The 20,098-nt window shown below is 37.2% G+C and overlaps 2 protein-coding genes across 3 annotated transcripts in view; one reads left to right on the forward strand and one right to left on the reverse strand.

The window, feature by feature from the left end:
• The first annotated feature begins 761 nt into the window (after window positions 1-761).
• Window positions 762-8,408, forward strand: lipca (lipase, hepatic a). The gene is made up of 9 exons (XM_079866749.1): window positions 762-1,003; window positions 2,667-2,845; window positions 3,038-3,217; window positions 3,657-3,777; window positions 3,934-4,173; window positions 5,228-5,470; window positions 5,889-6,003; window positions 6,689-6,907; window positions 7,250-8,408. Exons 1-9 carry the CDS (start codon window positions 919-921, stop codon window positions 7,353-7,355), a joined length of 1,488 nt encoding a protein of 495 aa, XP_079722875.1. The 5' UTR covers window positions 762-918; the 3' UTR covers window positions 7,356-8,408.
• A 3,522-nt stretch (window positions 8,409-11,930) lies between these two features.
• Window positions 11,931-20,098, reverse strand: part of adam10a (ADAM metallopeptidase domain 10a) — a 74,681-nt gene continuing 66,513 nt past the window's right edge. For both annotated transcript variants that reach the window (XM_079866746.1, XM_079866745.1), the window contains exons 10-16: window positions 19,725-19,908; window positions 19,279-19,429; window positions 18,501-18,684; window positions 18,047-18,155; window positions 17,714-17,934; window positions 17,434-17,560; window positions 11,931-14,196 (exon numbers count right to left, since the gene is read on the reverse strand). In XM_079866746.1, coding sequence (XP_079722872.1) covers window positions 14,084-14,196; window positions 17,434-17,560; window positions 17,714-17,934; window positions 18,047-18,155; window positions 18,501-18,684; window positions 19,279-19,429; window positions 19,725-19,908 — 1,089 coding nt within the window. In that variant the 3' untranslated portion in view covers window positions 11,931-14,083. The remainder of the gene's footprint in view (window positions 14,197-17,433; window positions 17,561-17,713; window positions 17,935-18,046; window positions 18,156-18,500; window positions 18,685-19,278; window positions 19,430-19,724; window positions 19,909-20,098) is intronic.

Here is a 20,098-nt window from a genome sequence, read left to right on the forward strand (position 1 = left end):
ACAAATGTTACATTTGTGAATTAATTTGCTTAGAGAAACATTAATTCAACTCAGCATATCCAGTATAAGCAGAAGATCGGTGGATAAACCACATGCTGCTATAGTAAAGTTAAATAGTAGTAGGAAGAGATGAAATAAACAACTGTATCTGACCTGATTTAATCATTATCACTATCTGACCATCACCATCAGCTCACTGAGTCCACTGAATGTATGCATACATATGCCCTCTGTTTCTGCTAATCAGAGCATGTTCATCAGCCAACCATTCTATGAAACAACAATATGTCAGTGAGCAATATGATCACATCTGAAAGTTTGTTGGAGGATAGATAGATAGATAGATAGATAGATAGATAGATAGATAGATAGATAGATAGATAGATAGATAGATAGATAGATAGATAGTGTCAACTAACTCTTGTTAGATAGGCCTATTAGTAGACTATTATAGGCCGGGTAACAGTACAAAAAGTTGACATGTCCTTGCAATGTTACTTATAGTCAGGAGAATGTTAAACTGGCAAAAGTACAAATTACCATGTAGTAAGTTAAATTATCACTGGACATCCCTCTTTTCTGAATGATGTACATGGTATTTGAGTAGTCATGTTATCAGCAATGGGTCAGCATGTGCCTTTTTGAACCGTTTCTGACAACACTTTTTCACCAATCGTGGCTTCTTGTGTAACAACATGCAGCCAATCAGGCTAACATTTGGCTGCAAACTACAAAAGGCCAAACAGAGTAACTATTCCTCTGGGTTCAGGTCCATTTGAATATTTACTGATCCCTCCCCTCAGGCTCAGACAGTTTTAATGGACTATCACCTGCTTCAGTGCTCTCTTTTCTTGCCTGAGAAAAAGAGAGGCACGAAATATTTGGATTATCTGTGTGGGCTCCTGAAGTGGCCTGAACATGAAGACTCTTATTAAAATCGTGTCCTTCTGTCTGATCATCTCACAACTGATCGATGGAAGGAAATTTCGGGGTAACAGAGCAGGTGAGGGTGAATTATGCTTATAGTTCTATAGTTCTCCTTAAAAATGAAAATTCTGTCATTCACTCACCCTCATGTTGTTCCAGACCTGTATGATTTTCTTATTTCTACAGAGCATTAAAATAAGATACTTTCAAGATTTTTTTTTATACACACAATGATTTTTGTTAGTCTAATGATGTTTTGGACCACATGCACTTGGATTGCATGGGCAAAAACAGTTGAAACTTTCCTCAAAATATCATCTTTTGTGTTCTGCAGAAAAAAAAAAAGTCACGCATACAACATATTGATGAGTAACTGAAGACAGAACATAAATTTATGGGTGATTTATCACTTTAAAATGATCTTCTAAGTAACTTTCCAACAATGAAGCATGTTATAGTAACATGCACTATGTAACAATGTTATGCAGAATGTGGCACACAATGAAGCTTTGTGGAAATATGCTTGCAGAAACTAAATCTAAATGGAAACAACAAAAACACCAGGACTTCTAGTCAATATTAAGCAGAGAAAAAAAGTCCAGTATGTGTGGAAATAAGCAGAATGTGCAACTGATGCTCTTTGGAAAAAAAGTCAAATATCAAGGAGGATTGGATTTGTAGTGATAGTCAGCAGTTGTGCTATGTCCGATTTAATCCCTACTGATCTAAAGGGATAAAAGCTTGTAGTATATCTAAAAAACAACTTATGAAATCACAGAGAAATAATTTCCTAGACTGTTTGTAAATCGAAGCTGAAAAGGCTAAAAAATGAAAGAAAAACATAAATACCTTGACATTTGCACATGGCCTTGCTGAACATGCACATTTTTCATATGCAAAAACGGCATCACTGTAAATTAAGCTGAATCAGAATGGGAAGTTGAAACTTCATTTGAAGTGTCACTTCAAAGCAACAAAAAAAGTTTCATATTAGCTGTGTAAATGCATATTTTAATGCAGTGTTTTTTTGTTTTGTTTTTGGTGGATGCTCTGACATTTCATAAAAATGTGTAATATCAGTAACACTTTACAATAAGGTTTCATTAGTCTTAGCTAACATGAACTAATAATGAACTGCACGTCTACAGCATTTATTATTAATTTCAATATTTACTAATACATAATTAAAATCAAGTGTTGTATTTGTTAACATTAGTTAATGCACTGTGAAGTAACATGAACAGCTATATTTTTATTAACTAACATTAAAAAAGATTAACAAATACAGTAACAAATGTATTGCGTTTAACTAATGTTAACAAATAAGACATTATTGTAAAGTGTTACCGTCATTGAATGAATGAATGAATGAAGCATTTATATAGCGCTTTCATATGTACTACTGTACACCCAAAGCGCTTTACAATCATATCAGGGGATCTCTCCTCAACCACCACCAAATCCAACATGCTCATTTAATCAGCAAGAGTGGTGGGTAAACATTTATTTTGTCTTGACTCAAGCTCAAAGTTCACCTGGAACTATGGGATATAAACATGCTTATCTCTAATTTTCACTTGTAACATAAGCAAGGTTATTGCATTGCTGTTTATGCACAAACATAAATATTCCAGAACTATTGTACAACCTACAATGATGTAATTTCATCCTTTTACAACATGGGCACTACAGTGATGAACTGTCTGAGACTTTCAGTTTGTGTATGACCATCCTAACAGACACTGAGCCTGGAGAGAGAATGAAGATGCTCTATGAACCTAAATCAGTCTTCAGGCTTTACACTGATGGGGAATACATAGATGACATGTGCACAGTTGAGCTCTTCCAGCCTCGCACACTGGACGCTTGTGGTTTCAATAGCAGCCATCCTCTGGCTATCATCATTCATGGCTGGTCGGTATGTTAATAGAAAAACAGATCAATTGTTCAAATGTACCAAAGGTCACAAAGACCTTGGCATGCATTGCAAACAGCAGTTATTTAACGTCTGATACAAAATGTACTTACAAACAAAACTGGAGAGCAACAGTTCATCAAAAATCACCTCCCCCCCCCCCCCCCCCCCCCCCCCCTCCCCCCTGTGCCGTAGGTGGACGGAATGATGGAGAACTGGATTTCCAGGTTGGCATCAGCACTAAAGAGCTCAGAGGGAAGCATCAATGTGGTGATCGCAGATTGGCTGAATCTGGCACACCAGCACTATCCTATAGCAGCTCAGAACACACGCATAGTGGGACAGGACATTGCCCATCTGCTGAGGTGGCTCGAGGTAAGAGTTAGTTTGGGAATACAAATGTCTTCCTGTTATGGTAAATGCTGAATTTTCAGCATCATTACTCCAGTCTCATGATCCTTCAGAAATAATTCTAATATGCTGATTTGGTGCTCGAGAAGTATTTCTAAGTACCAGTATTATATTTATTGAAAACAGTTATGCCGCTTAATATTGTTGTGGAAACCGTGATGCATTTTTTTTCAGGATTCTTTGGTGGATAGAATGTTCAAAAGAACAGCACTTCTTTGAAATAGAAATCTTTACTGTCACTTTTGATCTATCTAATGCATCCTTGCGGAATAAAACAATTAATTTCTTAAAAAAACGGACCCTAATCTTTTATACAATATTGTACACAGCTTCGTTTACCAACTGCAAAAATTCTTGAAAACACGTTTACTACTTGACATTAATCTTTGAGTATCCACAACAGGATTTCAAACAATTTCCTTTGGGAAAAGTGCATTTGATTGGCTACAGCCTTGGCGCTCATATATCTGGATTTGCTGGAAGTAACCTAGCTGTGTCTGGGAAAACCTTGGGAAGAATTACTGGTGAGATATTATTGTCAATAAATGGTGTTAATACATATAAACAAAAAAAGACTTTAAATCTAAGATCCTTATTCTCAGCAAACACTTTGAACATGACAAAAACTTTATTTCCTGGTTAATGGTAATATATTTGAAGTTTGTCTTGTTTGTGTTTAGGTTTGGATCCTGCAGGTCCATTGTTTGAGGGAATGTCTCATACTGACAGACTCTCACCTGAGGATGCTAGGTTTGTGGATGCCATCCATACATTTACCCAACAGCGCATGGGACTCAGTGTGGGCATCAAACAGCCTGTTGCCCACTTAGACTTCTACCCCAATGGAGGAATATTTCAACCAGGGTGCCAGCTGCATGTGCAAAACATTTATGCACATTTAGCCCAGTACGGGATTATGGGTGAGATGTTTGGATGGATGAATGGCTGGATGGATGGACAGAGAGAGAAAGGGGCATCCTCAAATGAATGTCAGATTAGGATGAGATACATTCAAAACATCCCATTAATGACACTGTGAGAATGGCTAACTGCTAAAGACAGCTTTCCAGATGAAAGGTATAGACACATAAAAGCAGCTGTCATCCTCACAACTTAATTATTCCAAATCCCTCTTTGGTTCTGCTCTCCCACTGAGACATGCCTCCAGGCAATTAAATATCCCTATATGGGAAAAACTGAAGCAGAAAGACAGGCCTGAAATCCTTCATTTTAACAACTACAAACTGATGAGTCCATGACTCTGACAGGCACACTGCACTAATGGACAAGGGTGGGACAACTGTAACTGTAAAAAGGAACTGGAGACAGATAGTTATACATTACATTTCCTTTCAAAAGTTTGGGATCAACGTTTTTTGAAAAGAAGTCTCTTATGCTAACCCAACCTGCATTTATTTGATCAAAAAATACAGTAAAAACAGAAATAGTGGAAATATTATTACATTTAAAATGACTGTTTTCTATTTTAAAATGTAATTTATTCCTGTGACTGAATTTTCAGCATCATTACTCCAAGTCTTCAGTGTCACATGATCCTTCAGAAATCATTCTAATATACTGATTTGGTGCTCAAGAAACTTTTCCTATAATTATCAATGATGAAAATAGTTGTGCTGCTTAATATTTTGTAGATTCTTTGATGAATATAAGGTTCAAGAGAACAGCATTTATTTAAAAAAAAAATCTTTTGTAACATTACAAATGTCTTTACAGCCATTTTTGATCAATTGAAAGCATCCTTGCTGAATAAAATTTCTAATATCTATCAAAACTTTTGAACTAAAGTTTATAGCATCACAATGCACCAGAGTATTTGCATCACTGCGAACTCACCACAATACACAATACACAACACACACACAACTGAGAATGATATGCTAAAAGTCTGAGTGGATTTATGATTAATTACTGTTTATTAGCGCAAAAGTCTCATGTTTGTCCATCTAACTTCAGGATTTGAGCAGACAGTGAAGTGTGCCCATGAGCGCGCTGTGCATCTCTTCATTGACTCCCTGTTGAACAAAGACAAGCAGATTATGGCCTACAAGTGCAGCGACAACACAGCCTTCGACAAGGGCTACTGTTTGGACTGCCGAAAGAACCGCTGTAACACTTTGGGTTACGACATCAAGAAAGTTCACACCGGCACAAGCAAGAGATTGTTCCTCAAAACCCGTTCACACATGCCATACAAATGTGAGTGAGCTATCACACTTAACAAAACCGTGTAACAGTCACTTTCTACTGTTATGTAAAGAAGATGGTCTCTAGCTGTTAAACTGCTCTCCCCAATACCTTTTACAAATGATTTTAAAAGCAAAATGTTTAATTGTATTTAATCACACACACATGAAAACTATTTATAGAACAATATTTTTCTCCAAAAATAAGTATTATCTTGTTTAGTCTTATGCAATTCTCCGAAAGTAAGTTGTCCTTTTTTCAAGGATGTTTAGCCATTTTACTGAAACACAAGAAACAAGACAAAGTTGCTGATTTAAAAAAGGATTTTCGAGCAATTGATGTTTGTAATTAATTGTGTTTACTTGTTTTCCAGTTGTTTTTGGAAAAATATGATCAGTGCTAATCTACCATCACTTTCCTTCCCCATCAGTGTTCCACTATCAGTTCAGGATCCAGTTCATCAACCAAATTGATAAGATCGACCCCACCCTCACAGTCTCTCTAACCGGGACACTGGGAGAAAGTGAAAATTTACCCATAACACTGTAAGTGTGCAATTTACATTGACATGAACAGCTGAATATTAAAATAACATCATCTCAGTAAATTGTTAGTGAGCATCAATTTAATGAGCTTTGTAATGACTCACCATATGGATGCATTAACCACCATCTTATATAACCAGCCTATATGAAAAAAGAATCCCTAGTGGAGTGATAAATACAAGAATATATGAACAAATAAATAATACCGTTAAATTCAAAAGTACAGTTTATAACTATTGTTGTTTCATAAGTAAGAGCTCAAATTAATGTGACAGTGGCAGAAGCTCCCGATTGAACAGTAAGCTAAAGATCCCTTAATAAAAGACTGAATGATGACATCTGGGATGAAAAACATCATTAATGTTTCATGTTCTGGGCTCTAAAAGCTCAAAGTAACGTGCTCCGCTTCACGGGGAACTGCTCAATTTAGTCTTCATAGCATACAGAGAGCACTCATCAGAATAACTCATTTCGCATGGATGAGTGAAATACATGTGTGATGCTGGGAACATGAAACAGAGAACAGAAATGCAATGGACTAAAATAGCATCTCGAACAAGAGCGTGCACACACAGTCACTCTCATGCAGGCTGATATACAGTGACTGACTGAGCTTGTTTATCAGAGGAATCCAAAAACTGAATGAAACAATCACTCTCCTTAATTGTTCCTCCATCTTTTTCAGAGTTGAGGAGATTTCAGGTAACAAGACCTTTACGTTCCTCGTCACTCTGGACACTGATATAGGTGACCTGATGATAATGCGCTTCACCTGGGAGGGAAGCCCTGTGTGGGCAAACATGTGGAGCACAGTTAAGACCATGATACCTTGGGGCAAAGGTAGCAAAGGACCACAGCTCACTGTGGGGAAGATCACAGTGAAATCTGGAGAGACCCAGAGGAAGTAAGTGTAAGAGGAGACAGATAACACTTAGCCAACAGTAACACAGTATGGTGTTAGAGCGTGTTAAAAGCAGATCACTGTTAGATTGACAAGTTATAAACCGCACGTCCACATATTCTGAGGTAAAAGCGATGTTTAGCTACTATAGACATTAAAAGCTTGGATTCAGCATTTAATGATTTAACATTTTTAATGCCCCACTATGCCAGGTTTTCAAAACATTTACATTCATGTTTAGTTACTTTAGCGACCTCTAGTGGTTGAATAGTGCTTTTTCGAATAAATCAAAACAACAAAGCTACCCAGGCTGAAGCTCATCATAACTGTCCTCTTTCTCTCCAGAACATCGTTTTGCGCACAGACAGATGACGGCATGTATATCGAGCCGTCGCAGGAGAAGGTGTTCGTGCGCTGTGAAAAGAAGCGGAGACTGATGAAGCACAGCTAAAGCAAACTCACCTCACACATGCGATCCCGTGTGTTCACATCAGGACTTATGGGATGGGGGAAACTGGATTTCCTGTAATATAATATTAATGTTTTAACTTGTATTTTTATGATTAAAGAGTAGCAACTTGTGCTAACTTCTACCACACCTCGGTCTAAAATCCTTCCCTCAAATGTCGACTAACAGAGAGCATTTTTGTTGACTGAAAAAGCCAAGCACGCGCTCTTGCTTTATTTTGCTGTTGCTATAGCTGGTTTCGTTCAAATTTTTTTTTAATTTTTTAATTTTTTTTTTTTTTTAATTTGAGTGTTCACCCGAGGTGTCCAATCCCTTATAGGGATTTTGTCGCATTTGAACATACAAACACTTTCATTATGGGATGGGATATATAGATTTCTGATTGAGTGACAGATCGTATCAGTCTCCCCAAACCAGAGTGAACATTGTCCCATTTCATATAATTTATGATATGAATATCTTATATCAGGGTTGCCATAATCAGTATTATTTCAAGTCATTTTTCACCATGTCATTATGTTTCATTATGTTTAATTGTAGTGTGATATAATGATCATTAATAACACATTTTTAGCATCTAAGCACATCTAGGCACTTTTTTACACCTGGGGTGGGCGATATGGCAATAATATCACAATTTTTTTTTTTTTTCAGAAAAAATCACGATTTTATCATGATTCTTTTTCATGTTGGTTTTACTATTTTGCATGTGACTGAGCATTACAGCCAAACTAATGTCCCTATTTTAAAAACAAAGCCTTATAGCAAAATATAGGTAACAAAATATAAAATAAAAAAGAATGGCAGACATTTAGGTCAAAGTGGCGAAGATGAAATCTTTGTCACTATTTTCTTTGTTATTAAAAATTAAGAACAGAGATACATATTACACATACACAACTTAATATACAAATGAAATAAACAGTGCTTTATTTTTTCAGCTATAGGTGTATTTAACAGTAGAATTGAAGAAAGTAATTAAATGGACAAATATGAAAATAAAACACAACAGACTTAAAGTTCTCAGTCAAGAGCAGTGAATGATTTCCTCTGTGTGTTTTGTTGTTTTATTAACATTAACGGCATAGTTCTCCCCCCAAAAAGTCATAATTTACTCTCTTAAGTTGTTTTAAACCTGAATAAGTTTCTTTCTTCTGTTGAAAATAAACGTTATTTGAAAGAATGTCAGTAACCAAACAGTTGATGTACCCCTGTGACTTCCATAGTATATTTTTTTCCTACTATGTATGTCAATGGGGACCAGCAACTGTTTGGTTTTGGGTGAACTATCTCTTTAAGAACAAGCGGCAGCATGTTTATTATTAGGGCTACTGTCTCTTTAAGAACTGCACGCGACGCGTCTAATATACACGCATATATGACAAGCAGATTTTAATTAATTTTCTCTGTTTGCTTTCACTTGTTTAGACATAACCAACTTGTTTATGTAAACATTGAACAAGTTGGTTATTGAACATATTTGACAGTATTAGCGCAATATAAGACTCAAAAGATAACTTTTAGTCCAGTAACAGGCTTTTAGTGCATATGCGCGTCGAGTGTACGCGCTCAGTAAAGCGCATATTTGAACAGCGCATCAGCAGCGAATGACATGTTTAACCGGCAAGGCTTTAAAGCACATGCAAATAATGAACTTTTGTGAACTGCAGTGTCCCGTTCCTCTGCGTTAACATTTGATGTGAATATACGTCGTGCTGCAGTGTAGCCTATAGATGAAGGCGCCGCAACTGATAAAATGCGCAGTTGTAAGACTTTCCCTTTCTGCCGTGCGTGCGCGCGCTATCGGTTGGACAACAGTCTCTAGGTGTTTCTCAATGTCAAGGATACTTCCTTGGCAGGACTGGTCCTTCCAAGTCACTTCCTTCAGAGGCTAGGCGAGGCTCCTCTTAAGCATTCTACTGTCTATGGTTTTTCAACGGCTCTGGAACAGGCTAGCAAGTGCACGTCAGTGCGTCATTACGTCAGTGAAAATGAAAAACAGAGCGTTGCTATGGACGCAGTTCTGTTCACTCGGGCAATATAATCGTTTTTAAATCAATAAACTCCTTTTTAATCATATTGATTATTTGACTGTCAAGTGTGTTTAAACAGTGCAGGTCAATTTGATCCATAACATAATGGATGTAATTATTTTTTTAAACAAATGTTTGGTAACGTAAATATATTTACATTCGAAAGCATATTAACGCTCCGACTCCGTTAGTCCGTTAACGTCTAACATTTTGAATTTTTTTAACAAGATAGCAAAGCTGCGCGCATAGGATTGTGGGTGATTTGAGAGCGTGAAGAGCGCGAAGTCTACTCATATGCATCCTTTCCTGTGTATGGGATATTTTTCGAACGAAGGACGCAGTCCTTGATGGAAATTCCGAGGAGCCTCGACATTGGAACAGTCCTTCGACGGATGTCGATGACGTAGCATCCTCGGAATTCTGGCTTCCGAGGATCCTTCCTCGCTCTAGGTTCTGGGAGATTTTTAACTAATTTGCGCCATAACTAGTGGTCCATCCAGTAGTTAAGAGCCTGAATTGTTTATAGTAATTCTGAAATTTAGTGCACATGAGTGAAAAAAAAATACAGCACAGAAGAATGTCTATTTTTGCGTGAGATTTCTTTGTTGAGCGTGAGAGCGTGAGATTGAGGCTGAATGCGTGACTGTCACGCGAGATGCGTGAGAGTTGGCAACCCTGTTATATATCTTTTAAGGATATATGAAGGCCATTCATTTCTGCAGCAACTACATTCATTAAGAGATCTAATTAAACCTTCAAGCAAACATCATTTGTGTGCTGTAGATAACTTCAATGTAGAACAGCCTGTTTAAGTGTTTAAGAATGTGGTGTACAGGTGTTCAATGATCTGACTCAATTGTTCATAAAATCCCCTCATGATAACACACTGAAATAGGGAGGTAACATCAGGTGCATCATGCATGTTTATTTTGGTGCAAGATGAAACATGACCACAGTACAGCTGTTTATTTAAAGTGAAAAGTAACCCTGGTTCAAATACTGACCTAACATTGGGGAAGACGTGTGACTGGACCACTTTCAAGTCATTTCTATGGCATTACAATATAGACGCTTCTAGTTATCACACATCCTGAAATACTTAGCCATATTATTATTTTTTTAAACTCTACTTTCTCTATTTTTTAAAGAAAACTATTTTCTTTAAACTTTTTAAACTCATTTAATTTTATTCTCATTTGGAGTACAATTTCTAGCCAGTCCATCCTTGGATTAAGTAAAAAGTAGACTGGATATACAGACCCTTTCCAAAAAATTAGAATATCATGGAAAAGTTTATTTATTTCCATAATTCCATTCAAAACGTTAAACTTCCATAGATTATAGATTCAGGGCCCACAACTTAAACGATTTCAAGTATTTAGTTGTTTATTTGCACATAATTTGGGCTTCCAGCTCATAAAACCCATGAAAACAGGATTTCAAAAAAATTTGAATATTACATGAAATCACACAGTAATTACACAGTGATACCATGGTCATTGAAGCAGGTTTTGGTTATTTTGGCAGTGTGGACAGGTGCAAATCCTGCTGGAAAATGAAGGAAGCATGAAGTGCTCTGAAAATGTCCTGGTAGACGGCTGCGTTGACTCTGGATTTAATAAAGCACAGTGGACCAAAGTCCTCTTTTCTGATGAGAGCAAATTTTGCATCTCATTTGGAAACCAAGGTCCCAGAGTCTGGAGGAAGAATGGAGAGGCACACAATCCAAGATGCTTGAAGTCCAGTGTGAAGTTTCCACAGTCTGTGTTGGTTTGGGGAGCCATGTCATCGGCTGGTGTTGGTCCACTGTGCTGTCCACTCAACGCAGCCGTCTACCAGGACATTTCCAGAGCACTTCATGCTTCCTTCAGCAGACAAGCTTTATGGAGATGCTGACTTCATTTTCCAGCAGGATTTGCACCTGCCCACACTGCCAAAAGAACCAAAACCCGGTTCAATGACCATGGGATTACTGTGTAATTTTATGTAATATTCAAATTTTTTGAAATCCTGTTTTCGTGGGTTTTATGAGCTGGAAGCCCAAATTATGTACAAATAAACAACTAAATACTTGAAATCGTTTAAGTTGTGGGCCCTGAATCTATAATCTATGGAAGTTTAACGTTTTGAATGGAATTATGGAAATAAATAAACTTTTCCATGATATTCTAATTTTTTGGAAAGGGTCTGTACATCCTTTGTAAACTGCAACAACTTGAGAGCAAGTGATTATTTATTTTTCATTTTATGGTATTGTAGGAGTTGAGCAGCATGAGAGTGGGTAGCTGACAACAAAACTTTCAGTTTATGAGAAAAGGTGTGACGATTGGACTGATAAAATTTAATATGAATGGAAGATGTGTGACCATAATGGCTTATTGAAGACTTCATCAGCTGTTCTTTTGAAATATATTTTTATACGCAACAAAGCAATTTAAAAACCATGAACTAGTGTAGATTTGCAGAACATACAGGCAATTAATACTATTTACTTCAACACATGGATATATATTACCAGATAAGAAGCGTTTGATCAAGGCTATTTTATTAATGCATTTCAAGTACTTCAAAAATTACATGTCGCACAATACTTTTTGCAAAGTACTTAGTAAAAATTTTCAAAAGTGAGCGCAAAGAGAGAGAGAGAAAAAAAAACTACAAATAAAGCAAAAAAAAAAAAAAAAAAAAACTGTATAAAACACAGCGGACATTAAAATCAAACAGTAGTATTAGACATTTTCTCCATCTTGTTTTTCATATTCTGTCCACACACCATGCTTACATATCAGTGCACATTACTTATAAACTTAAAGCAAGACAAGCAAAAAATTTAAAAAAAAATTAAATTCTAAGCCAAATCCCCTTACAAATTCAACCAAACCCATTTACCACAGGATATCACAGAAAATATTTATTACTTTGAAGCCAATTGCAGTCAGAGCAGTTAAGTCAAGCTCACTAAAAACCCCTTTCCCATTAACATTTAAAGAGACATACAGAAATGAGATGATTTAGATCTAAAGGAGGACTGATAGCCAGGAATTCTCATCTTCAAGAAACAAGCAAATCATCCATATTTTAAATGCATGCCCTTAAAGGATGCAAGGTTATTTGAGAAGACAGATTTTAGAAACACTGGACTCTCAGTCACACTAATAGGATCCCATTCAGCAAACAAACAGAAGAGAAAATATTCCTGGTCTGTTGAAATACAAAAAAGAAAGAAAGAAACTTTGAAAAAGACATTTGTAAAGCATTAATTATTTCTAACCCTCTGCCTTTGCAAACGAGTCACACACAAAAAGAAAATCAAAAGCACATTTGCAGAGAATGGAAGAAAAAAAAAGTTGGTTATTGTTGAAAATAATTAGCATGGGCTGGTTTAGATACACTATATAGGCAACACAAGGCATATGTATTGATTATATAGGCTGCTAGTCTGGATCTTTTCTTATTCGGCTATAATAGAGGTAATGACTGAAAATTGCTAAAAGTTTTTGTATACATATGGATTGGTGTGTAAAAACACTCTAAAGGCTCCATAGCTTGCTTCTATCATCTCGATCTCATTCTTTCACTAATGCACACCACTGAGATTTACCGTCCACACTTTCCTGTTTCCAACATCTTATGCAAAACAAAAACCTTGTATTGTATGTATATAAAAAAAAAAAAAAAAAAAATCTTTCCTGATGTTGTGCTTTTATTTTGAGTCTGTCTTCTGTGAACAATATCATTCACTGGGTCTCAGAAGGATCATTGTGTTACTGGATGAACATAAAATAACAGTGACTCAACAGATCAGGACAATTACAATGTTTTTAACCATCCTCCCTCTCATTAACTTCCACATGGAAGGAAGATCTGCAGTTCTTTAGTGGTTATCAGCTGGATGAAAAAAAGAAACTCAACCAGGTGAAAGTGCTTTGCACAAATGCATATGTCGCTTTCAGCAAAGTGAATCTGGTAAAAGGCCTTCCACCAATAGAAACTCTCTGTGCTGTTATTTCCTATTATATCCTGAGTGTCTATTAAAACATCCTTAATTATAATTATCCAAATGAATGAAACAAAAAAAAAAATGTATTTTGTGATTTCTGTACAATTGCACGCAGGAAAAAATGAGAAAGCTTCAGAAATATAAGCTTCTTAGTCCTTTGCTTGCATTTTAAAAACATCTTAATTACACATTGGAAAAGGAGTGTCTTTAGGAGTCTCTCTCAGCCGACAATGATTGGCAGAAAAATCTGTGACTTTCCATCATGCTCATCTCCACAGGAGGGTGGGCAATTCCAAAAAATGATGATAAAAAAGATAAAAAGGCAAAAAGGGGGGAAACTTTAGTGGAGATAACAATGGTTTTAATAACGTGAGAAAGAAAAAGGAAAAGCAGAAAAAAAAGAGAACAAAAATCATTGATTCTGTCCTCTTGCTCATCACTAGCTTCTGATTTTTTTTCTCTGAGCTACGCAGCGAAAGCTTTGCTGGCTCCCAGAGCAGTGGTTTCTTACTCTTTAAAACGGTTGTTTTCTTGAGTATAGTCCTTAGAAGTCCATTTTATTTTTGCGAGTTTCTTAGTTTGTTGTTGGAGCTCATTGATTGATTCAGGTTACTCTTTGGAGTGAAGTGTTTCCCACTGTAGGCACTAGGAAGAACCAAGGCAATGAGGAGGCCGATTCAGCGGCGCATCTGGCCCATCTGGTAGTTCTCTCTCTGGTTGCGCTGGCGCTGTGGCTGGCGCTGTGGTTGGGTCTGTGCAGTTTGCTGGGGTCTACTTCTCCTCAGTGTGCCTAGAGAATAACACACAAAGGCATTATTACAGGGTATATACAGAAATTCGTTGAATTTAATACCTTTTTTAATACCTTCACAATATTTTTTAATACCAGGACGACAAGATGCAACTGTAGCGGTATAAAGTAATGAAATATCTTTCCAAAAATAATAAAACATTTCATCACAATTTAATGAGGTGATTATAACTTAACTTCAACCCTGGACTCAAAAACCAACACAGAGACAGATAGAGATTGGTGGCCGATCCTTTCTTGCCCTCTTTTTTTTTTTTTTAAGCTTTGATTTTACCACTTGATTTCATAGCTTTGTAAGATAAAATCCTTCTTTGCTAGACCTAATAATTATTTTGGTCTATAATCATATCAATATCAAAAAGTAGAATAAAAAAGTATAGCATTAAAAAGTTTATTTTAACTAATAGTCTAATTTTCTACCATAAACCGTACAATTGAATAAAATTAGCTGCCAGATAAAAGATTAGCTATTAGATAACTTGCTTTGCACTTTTTTTTTCTGGTTTCACCTCACTCCAGTCTAAACTAAATGATGTTTCTACACATTATGATATAAATAACCTGAAAATACTACGCAGTTTACATACATGAATTGTTTGTTCATGTTACTTAACAGTGCATTAACTAATGTTAACAAATACAACTTTTGATTTCAATAATGTAGGCTACTAAATGGTGAAATTAGCATTAAGAAAGATTAATTAATGCTGTAGAAGTGCAGTTTATTAATAGTTAATGTTAATTAATGTAGTTGACTAGAGTTTAATAAATGGAACCTTAGTGTAAAATGTTACACACCGATTCAGACGTCTCGTGAGTTCAGTGTCGGACAGATCAGTTTTAACCATTCATTAAAGTGAATCGGTTCAAAGGAGTAATTAGTTCGCGAATTATGCAGTGTGTCATTAGCGGACGTCTACGTGTTGTGTGATTATCCCGGCAGTTTAGGACATCGCTCAAAATTTGTGTCAAACACAGAAAACATTTCATCACTGGATAGGTTTTTTTGTTTATTGAAAGTGTGGTTTAACGTTATGTCAGCTGAATGGGCGGAACGCTTTTCAGAGAAGATAAGGCGATGTATTTGAGCACAATTCACACCCAGCGGTAATTCAAGAAATAAATCTCCGAATGCGCCACGTGAAACTTAGGTCTTCCGACCTTTTACCATCGTGTCAATAGATTTTGATTAATATAAGCGAGGGAGAGAGAGCAAGAGTGGAGAGAGTGCGCGCGCGCGACCGGGGCTCTCTCTCTCTGCTCGTTCTTTCAGTTAACATGTCATGCACCTTGTCACGAGCGCAGCAGTCATCTACATGTAAGCTACTCACCGATCAAATAAGGCTTTGGCGGGACAAAAATGCGCTTTGGCGGCAGCCAAATTAAATGCAGTAAAAACCCCGATGTCTCTTAAATGACTGAAATAGAAGCGAACTCGCGAACAGGTTTGGCAGCAAACCAGCCGGGTATCCCAAGCCGCGCGCAGCGAACGAAATCGCTCAGGTTCTACTCGCAACATGTAAATAAATCCACGCAAAGTTTAGAAGAAAGGCCTGCACTTAACACAAATTGAAACTCATAGGCCTAGTTGGATGGGGGTTCGAAAATGTAATACCTCAACAGATGACGTTTATTACTTTTTAATACTCTTTAATGGCCTTAATTTTGGCTAATTTCATTTACTACCTTTTAATACTTTTTACAACCCCGCGGACACCCTGTATTAATCACCCTACGTACAGGGGTTAAACTGGGATTTTGGAATTCCTAAACACAGGTGATATGACCTGGCCGAATGTCGCCTCTACCACTATATAGTCTACTACTAGCCTAGAAATCTAGACGCACCCTAGCGGCAGCAAAATTTATTTTGCAGCCAGTGTGGTCTAGCAACTCTCCGTTGACTTTTGGAGCAGTAAAAACCTAAATTGGGTCAGGCCAATCACATCGCGTATAGAGTAGGCGGGGCGGGCTTAACATAATGACAACAGAGTTGCGACGGTTCCCTGCTACTTGAAAACAAAGAATGGCTGCTGCTGCTGCTGGCGAACAGTCTTTCGAATCGGCTTAGGCCGCGACTCTGGAGGACTTGGAGTTAAGCTTTTCTTTGAGAAAAGAGCAAAGAACGGCACTTAAGTCATTCTTAAAAAAGGAAGATGTGTTCGTAGTTTTGCCGGCCAGATTCAAAAGTTGAATCTATCAACTAACGTTAGCTCCACTGTTGGGAAAACGCTCTGGGGTGCGTTTCCCAAAACCATAATTGCTAACCTGTTAGCAACTTAGTTGGTTGGCAATGGGAAATTGCATTGTTAGCAACTATGGTTTTGGGAAACGGTTTTGCGTGCTATTGCGTGCAGAGGGAATTTGAAAGACAGCCGTTTATCCCGCCCCTCGGATTGAGCCGTGTCTATGGTGAGTTGCCAGACCTGACATCTTGATGTAGGTCTGGCTTGCCAGGCTAGTCTACTACTATAACAAACCTTTAATGTGTTTTTCTGACTGGGGTAGAGTAAAAATATTTGGAGTTATTTGTCTTTTTATACTGATCTTTAAACACAAGTCTGCAATAATTATGTACTTTAAATCGTTCATTTGAGTAGTTTTTCTAATAAAGATTGGACGTGGGAGTTTTGTTTGTTTGTGTGATCTTTTAAGGTTGTAGTCTGGATTAAAGCTCAAAGTGCAATTAGTGTTTTATGCTATGGGTCAAAGTAGACGTTATTCGCAAGCAGCCAAAGAAGACCATAGTCTGGAATTATGCAAATTTGTTACAAACCTACATGAGTTCAAGAAAGAAAGAAAGACTTTTTCTTTTGGGAGACAATAACTCCATTTATCCCACACTTTGATCTTTGAAACTCTGCAGACCTTTTACATTCACAAACAGCTATATTTCATACTACATGAAAAGTAATATCCGAAAAAGCCTAATAGGGGCATTTTAAAAGAGTGAAACAATCTGTGAAAGATGTCTGACCCTTTCATGCACAACCCTGTATTTGATCTGGTTGACCACACATACAGATTTTGAGTTATAACCCTCTTATACACAGATCACCACTCCATCCACCAATGTGCATGAAATGGGAATTGGTGAATGGCTGTAGTTTGTGGCCATCTGGGACATATTCCTAGTTGTGGTTTAGTAGGGGAAAGTCTGAGGTAATTTGGGGTATATGGAGGTGATTTAGAAAGGGGTCATTTAGGGTATATTACCTGGCAGTGGTTTAGGTGGGGGTAATTTAGGGTTGCTGCTAGGTGTGTGCACACTGCAGATCTTGATAAATCCAGCCATCAGCATGATGAGAGCAATGCCCATTAAGAGAACCGCCCACCAGTGCTCCTGAAACACAAATATTCAACATGAGATTAACACTGAAAGAGACAAATAATACTGGTCAGCGAAATATCACTTCTTATGCCGTTTATAGCGATTAAAACCCACAAACAAATGCAGGGAACCATTATTTAGGGATTACATATTTGAGACACTTGCCACTATCCACTGTGCAATGCTCGTGTAAAGCTCAGGGTTAAAGATGGCCTTCTTAAGCCTTGCCAGAGGGCCATCAGCATCCACCAGCCTACACCTCATAAAGACATCACAGTAGCCTCTGAAGTCATTACAAGGAGAGCCAGGCTGTAACGTGATGACTTTTTTATCAAAGAACTTAGCCCATCTCTCTGAGCTAGTGCTGCTGCAAGTGTTGGGCTGACCTACAAAAACAAAAAGAGAGAATATGTGCAATTACTTTAATGTTAATTAAAGATCGCTGGGGTTTGGACTGCATTTTTGAGAAAGCTGTCAGTGATGGCATGCATTTCTCACCCTTCTCCATACAGCACACATGACACAGCTCTGTCTCATCTTTCCCCTCCTCAGTGACACAAGTGCAAACTTCTAGATGATGCTTCTGGCAGATAGAGCCAGAGCAACCCTAAAAGAGGAAGAAATTCAGACAAAATGTCCTCAAAACAAATACACATATTACACACACAAATGCACACATATAGAGTCTGTAAGAAATATTAAATGCTTGGAAGTTTTCATGTGTATTAGCACTGAAACACAGGATTTCATTTGTGCTAACATAAACATATTCTTTAATACCAAGAACAAATTGGTCAAATTGTATTTTAAAATCTGTTTTCACTTTGACATCTTTTTACAGCATTGTCAGTGATCCAGTGCTGTAAACAACAAAACATTAAAGTCCAAGGGGGTGAAAACATTCAATAGGCACTGTGCAAAACGAGCACACAGGCCATGATGCAGCACCTACCCCATTAATGCAGACTTGGGTATTTGAGTGGCAGGATGTCAAGTTTTCTTTAGGCGTTGAAGTGGGGCATTGGGCGGTGTTTCCATTGCACATGCCCTTAAGAGCACACTCAGATTCTTCCCTACAATTCACATCTTTGCTCTTAAAGGTACAATCCATTGTGCAGCATGGACCCTGACTGGGACTGCGAGAGAAAAGTTTTGAAAAATTAATACTTCATTGCACTTAATGAAAAATGTGTTAACTTAATAACAAAATACTGCTAATGATACAGTATCGGTAATGCAATCTTAACCTCTGGTGTTATGTAATGCAAGTTAAGACTAGAGGTTATGGTATTGCAAAAAAGACATTTTAGATAAACTACAGTGTATAGAACTTCTGTTAAGCAAAAGGATAAGGATATATGATTCTAATGAACATGTTATGATGTTAAAGCCAATGTTATTTTAGTATCATTTATATACTATTATAGTATGTATTAATATTATGAATTAGCTTTTTTTTCAGGTTTCATTTTAATTTTAGTTTAAGTTATAGTAATTTTGTTTTGTCATTTGTTATATTTACATTTAGCTTTTTTTTTTTTATTTCAGTTTGAGTTTGAGTAATTTTAGTACTTAAACTTGTTAATTTCAGTTAGTTAAAATGTACATTTTTTCATTGAATATTTATATTTCAGCTTTATTTCAATTAACAAAAAACTATTTGTAATAGTTTTAGTTTAAAATAAGAATAACAACACTGGTTATAGAAGACTGTTAAGGTTCTTACACACCTGCATAGAGCTTTTGGCTTCAGTCTACACTTCAGCTCATCATTCGCATTGGCATCATAGCAGCACGTGTCCTTGCACTGATCACTATAGCCACAGTCACACTGTTCATTAGCCTCAACCATTCCATTACCACAGATGGGCTGTCCAGATTCTGGAAAAGAACAGACAGTAAGAAAAAGAGAAAGGGAGACAGAAAAAAGTCTATTGTTTTATCATTGCTGCATGATTAGGACTGGTGGAATTAGTTTTTTGCAACTTTGATGCAACGTTGCTACAGAACATCTCCATGAGCTCATTACAAGTGACAATCCTCCTGGAGCAATCTCAGGTTAAGTGCCTCATTTGAGTCCATCGCAGTAATATCTGTAGTAATTGCTCCTGGTTACCAGCCCAGAGCCTTAAACCACTATCATGAGCCATTTTCTTGTTGGAGGGTAAAATCTCACCGACAAAGCAGGAGAATCTCTTCTTATCCAGCACCTGGCTGATGTTGCGAATGCTGCAGATGGAGAACTTGTTGTTGTTGAACTTGTCTCCTGATGTGGCTCTGGCATACATGATGTAGTTGCCTCTTTCTTTCTGGTCCTGAGTCTTAGCTTCTCCTGGGGTGCAATCACTTCCTGAGTCATGCTGGAAGACAGAGAAAGAAAGGCAAGTATAAATCAGCAACAAGCATACAAACACACTTGAAATATTCACTATCCCTGCAGTGCTTGCCTGGTTTACCACTGAAGCTAAGGGTTGGAATTGGAAACCTGGTCAGTACCAGAATGAACAAGAAATACTAAGATTGCTTTTGGAAGTGTTACTATGGCCAGCA

This window comes from Squalius cephalus, assembly GCF_949319135.1.
Source record: "Squalius cephalus genome assembly, chromosome: 3".
NCBI lineage: Eukaryota > Metazoa > Chordata > Actinopteri > Cypriniformes > Leuciscidae > Squalius > Squalius cephalus.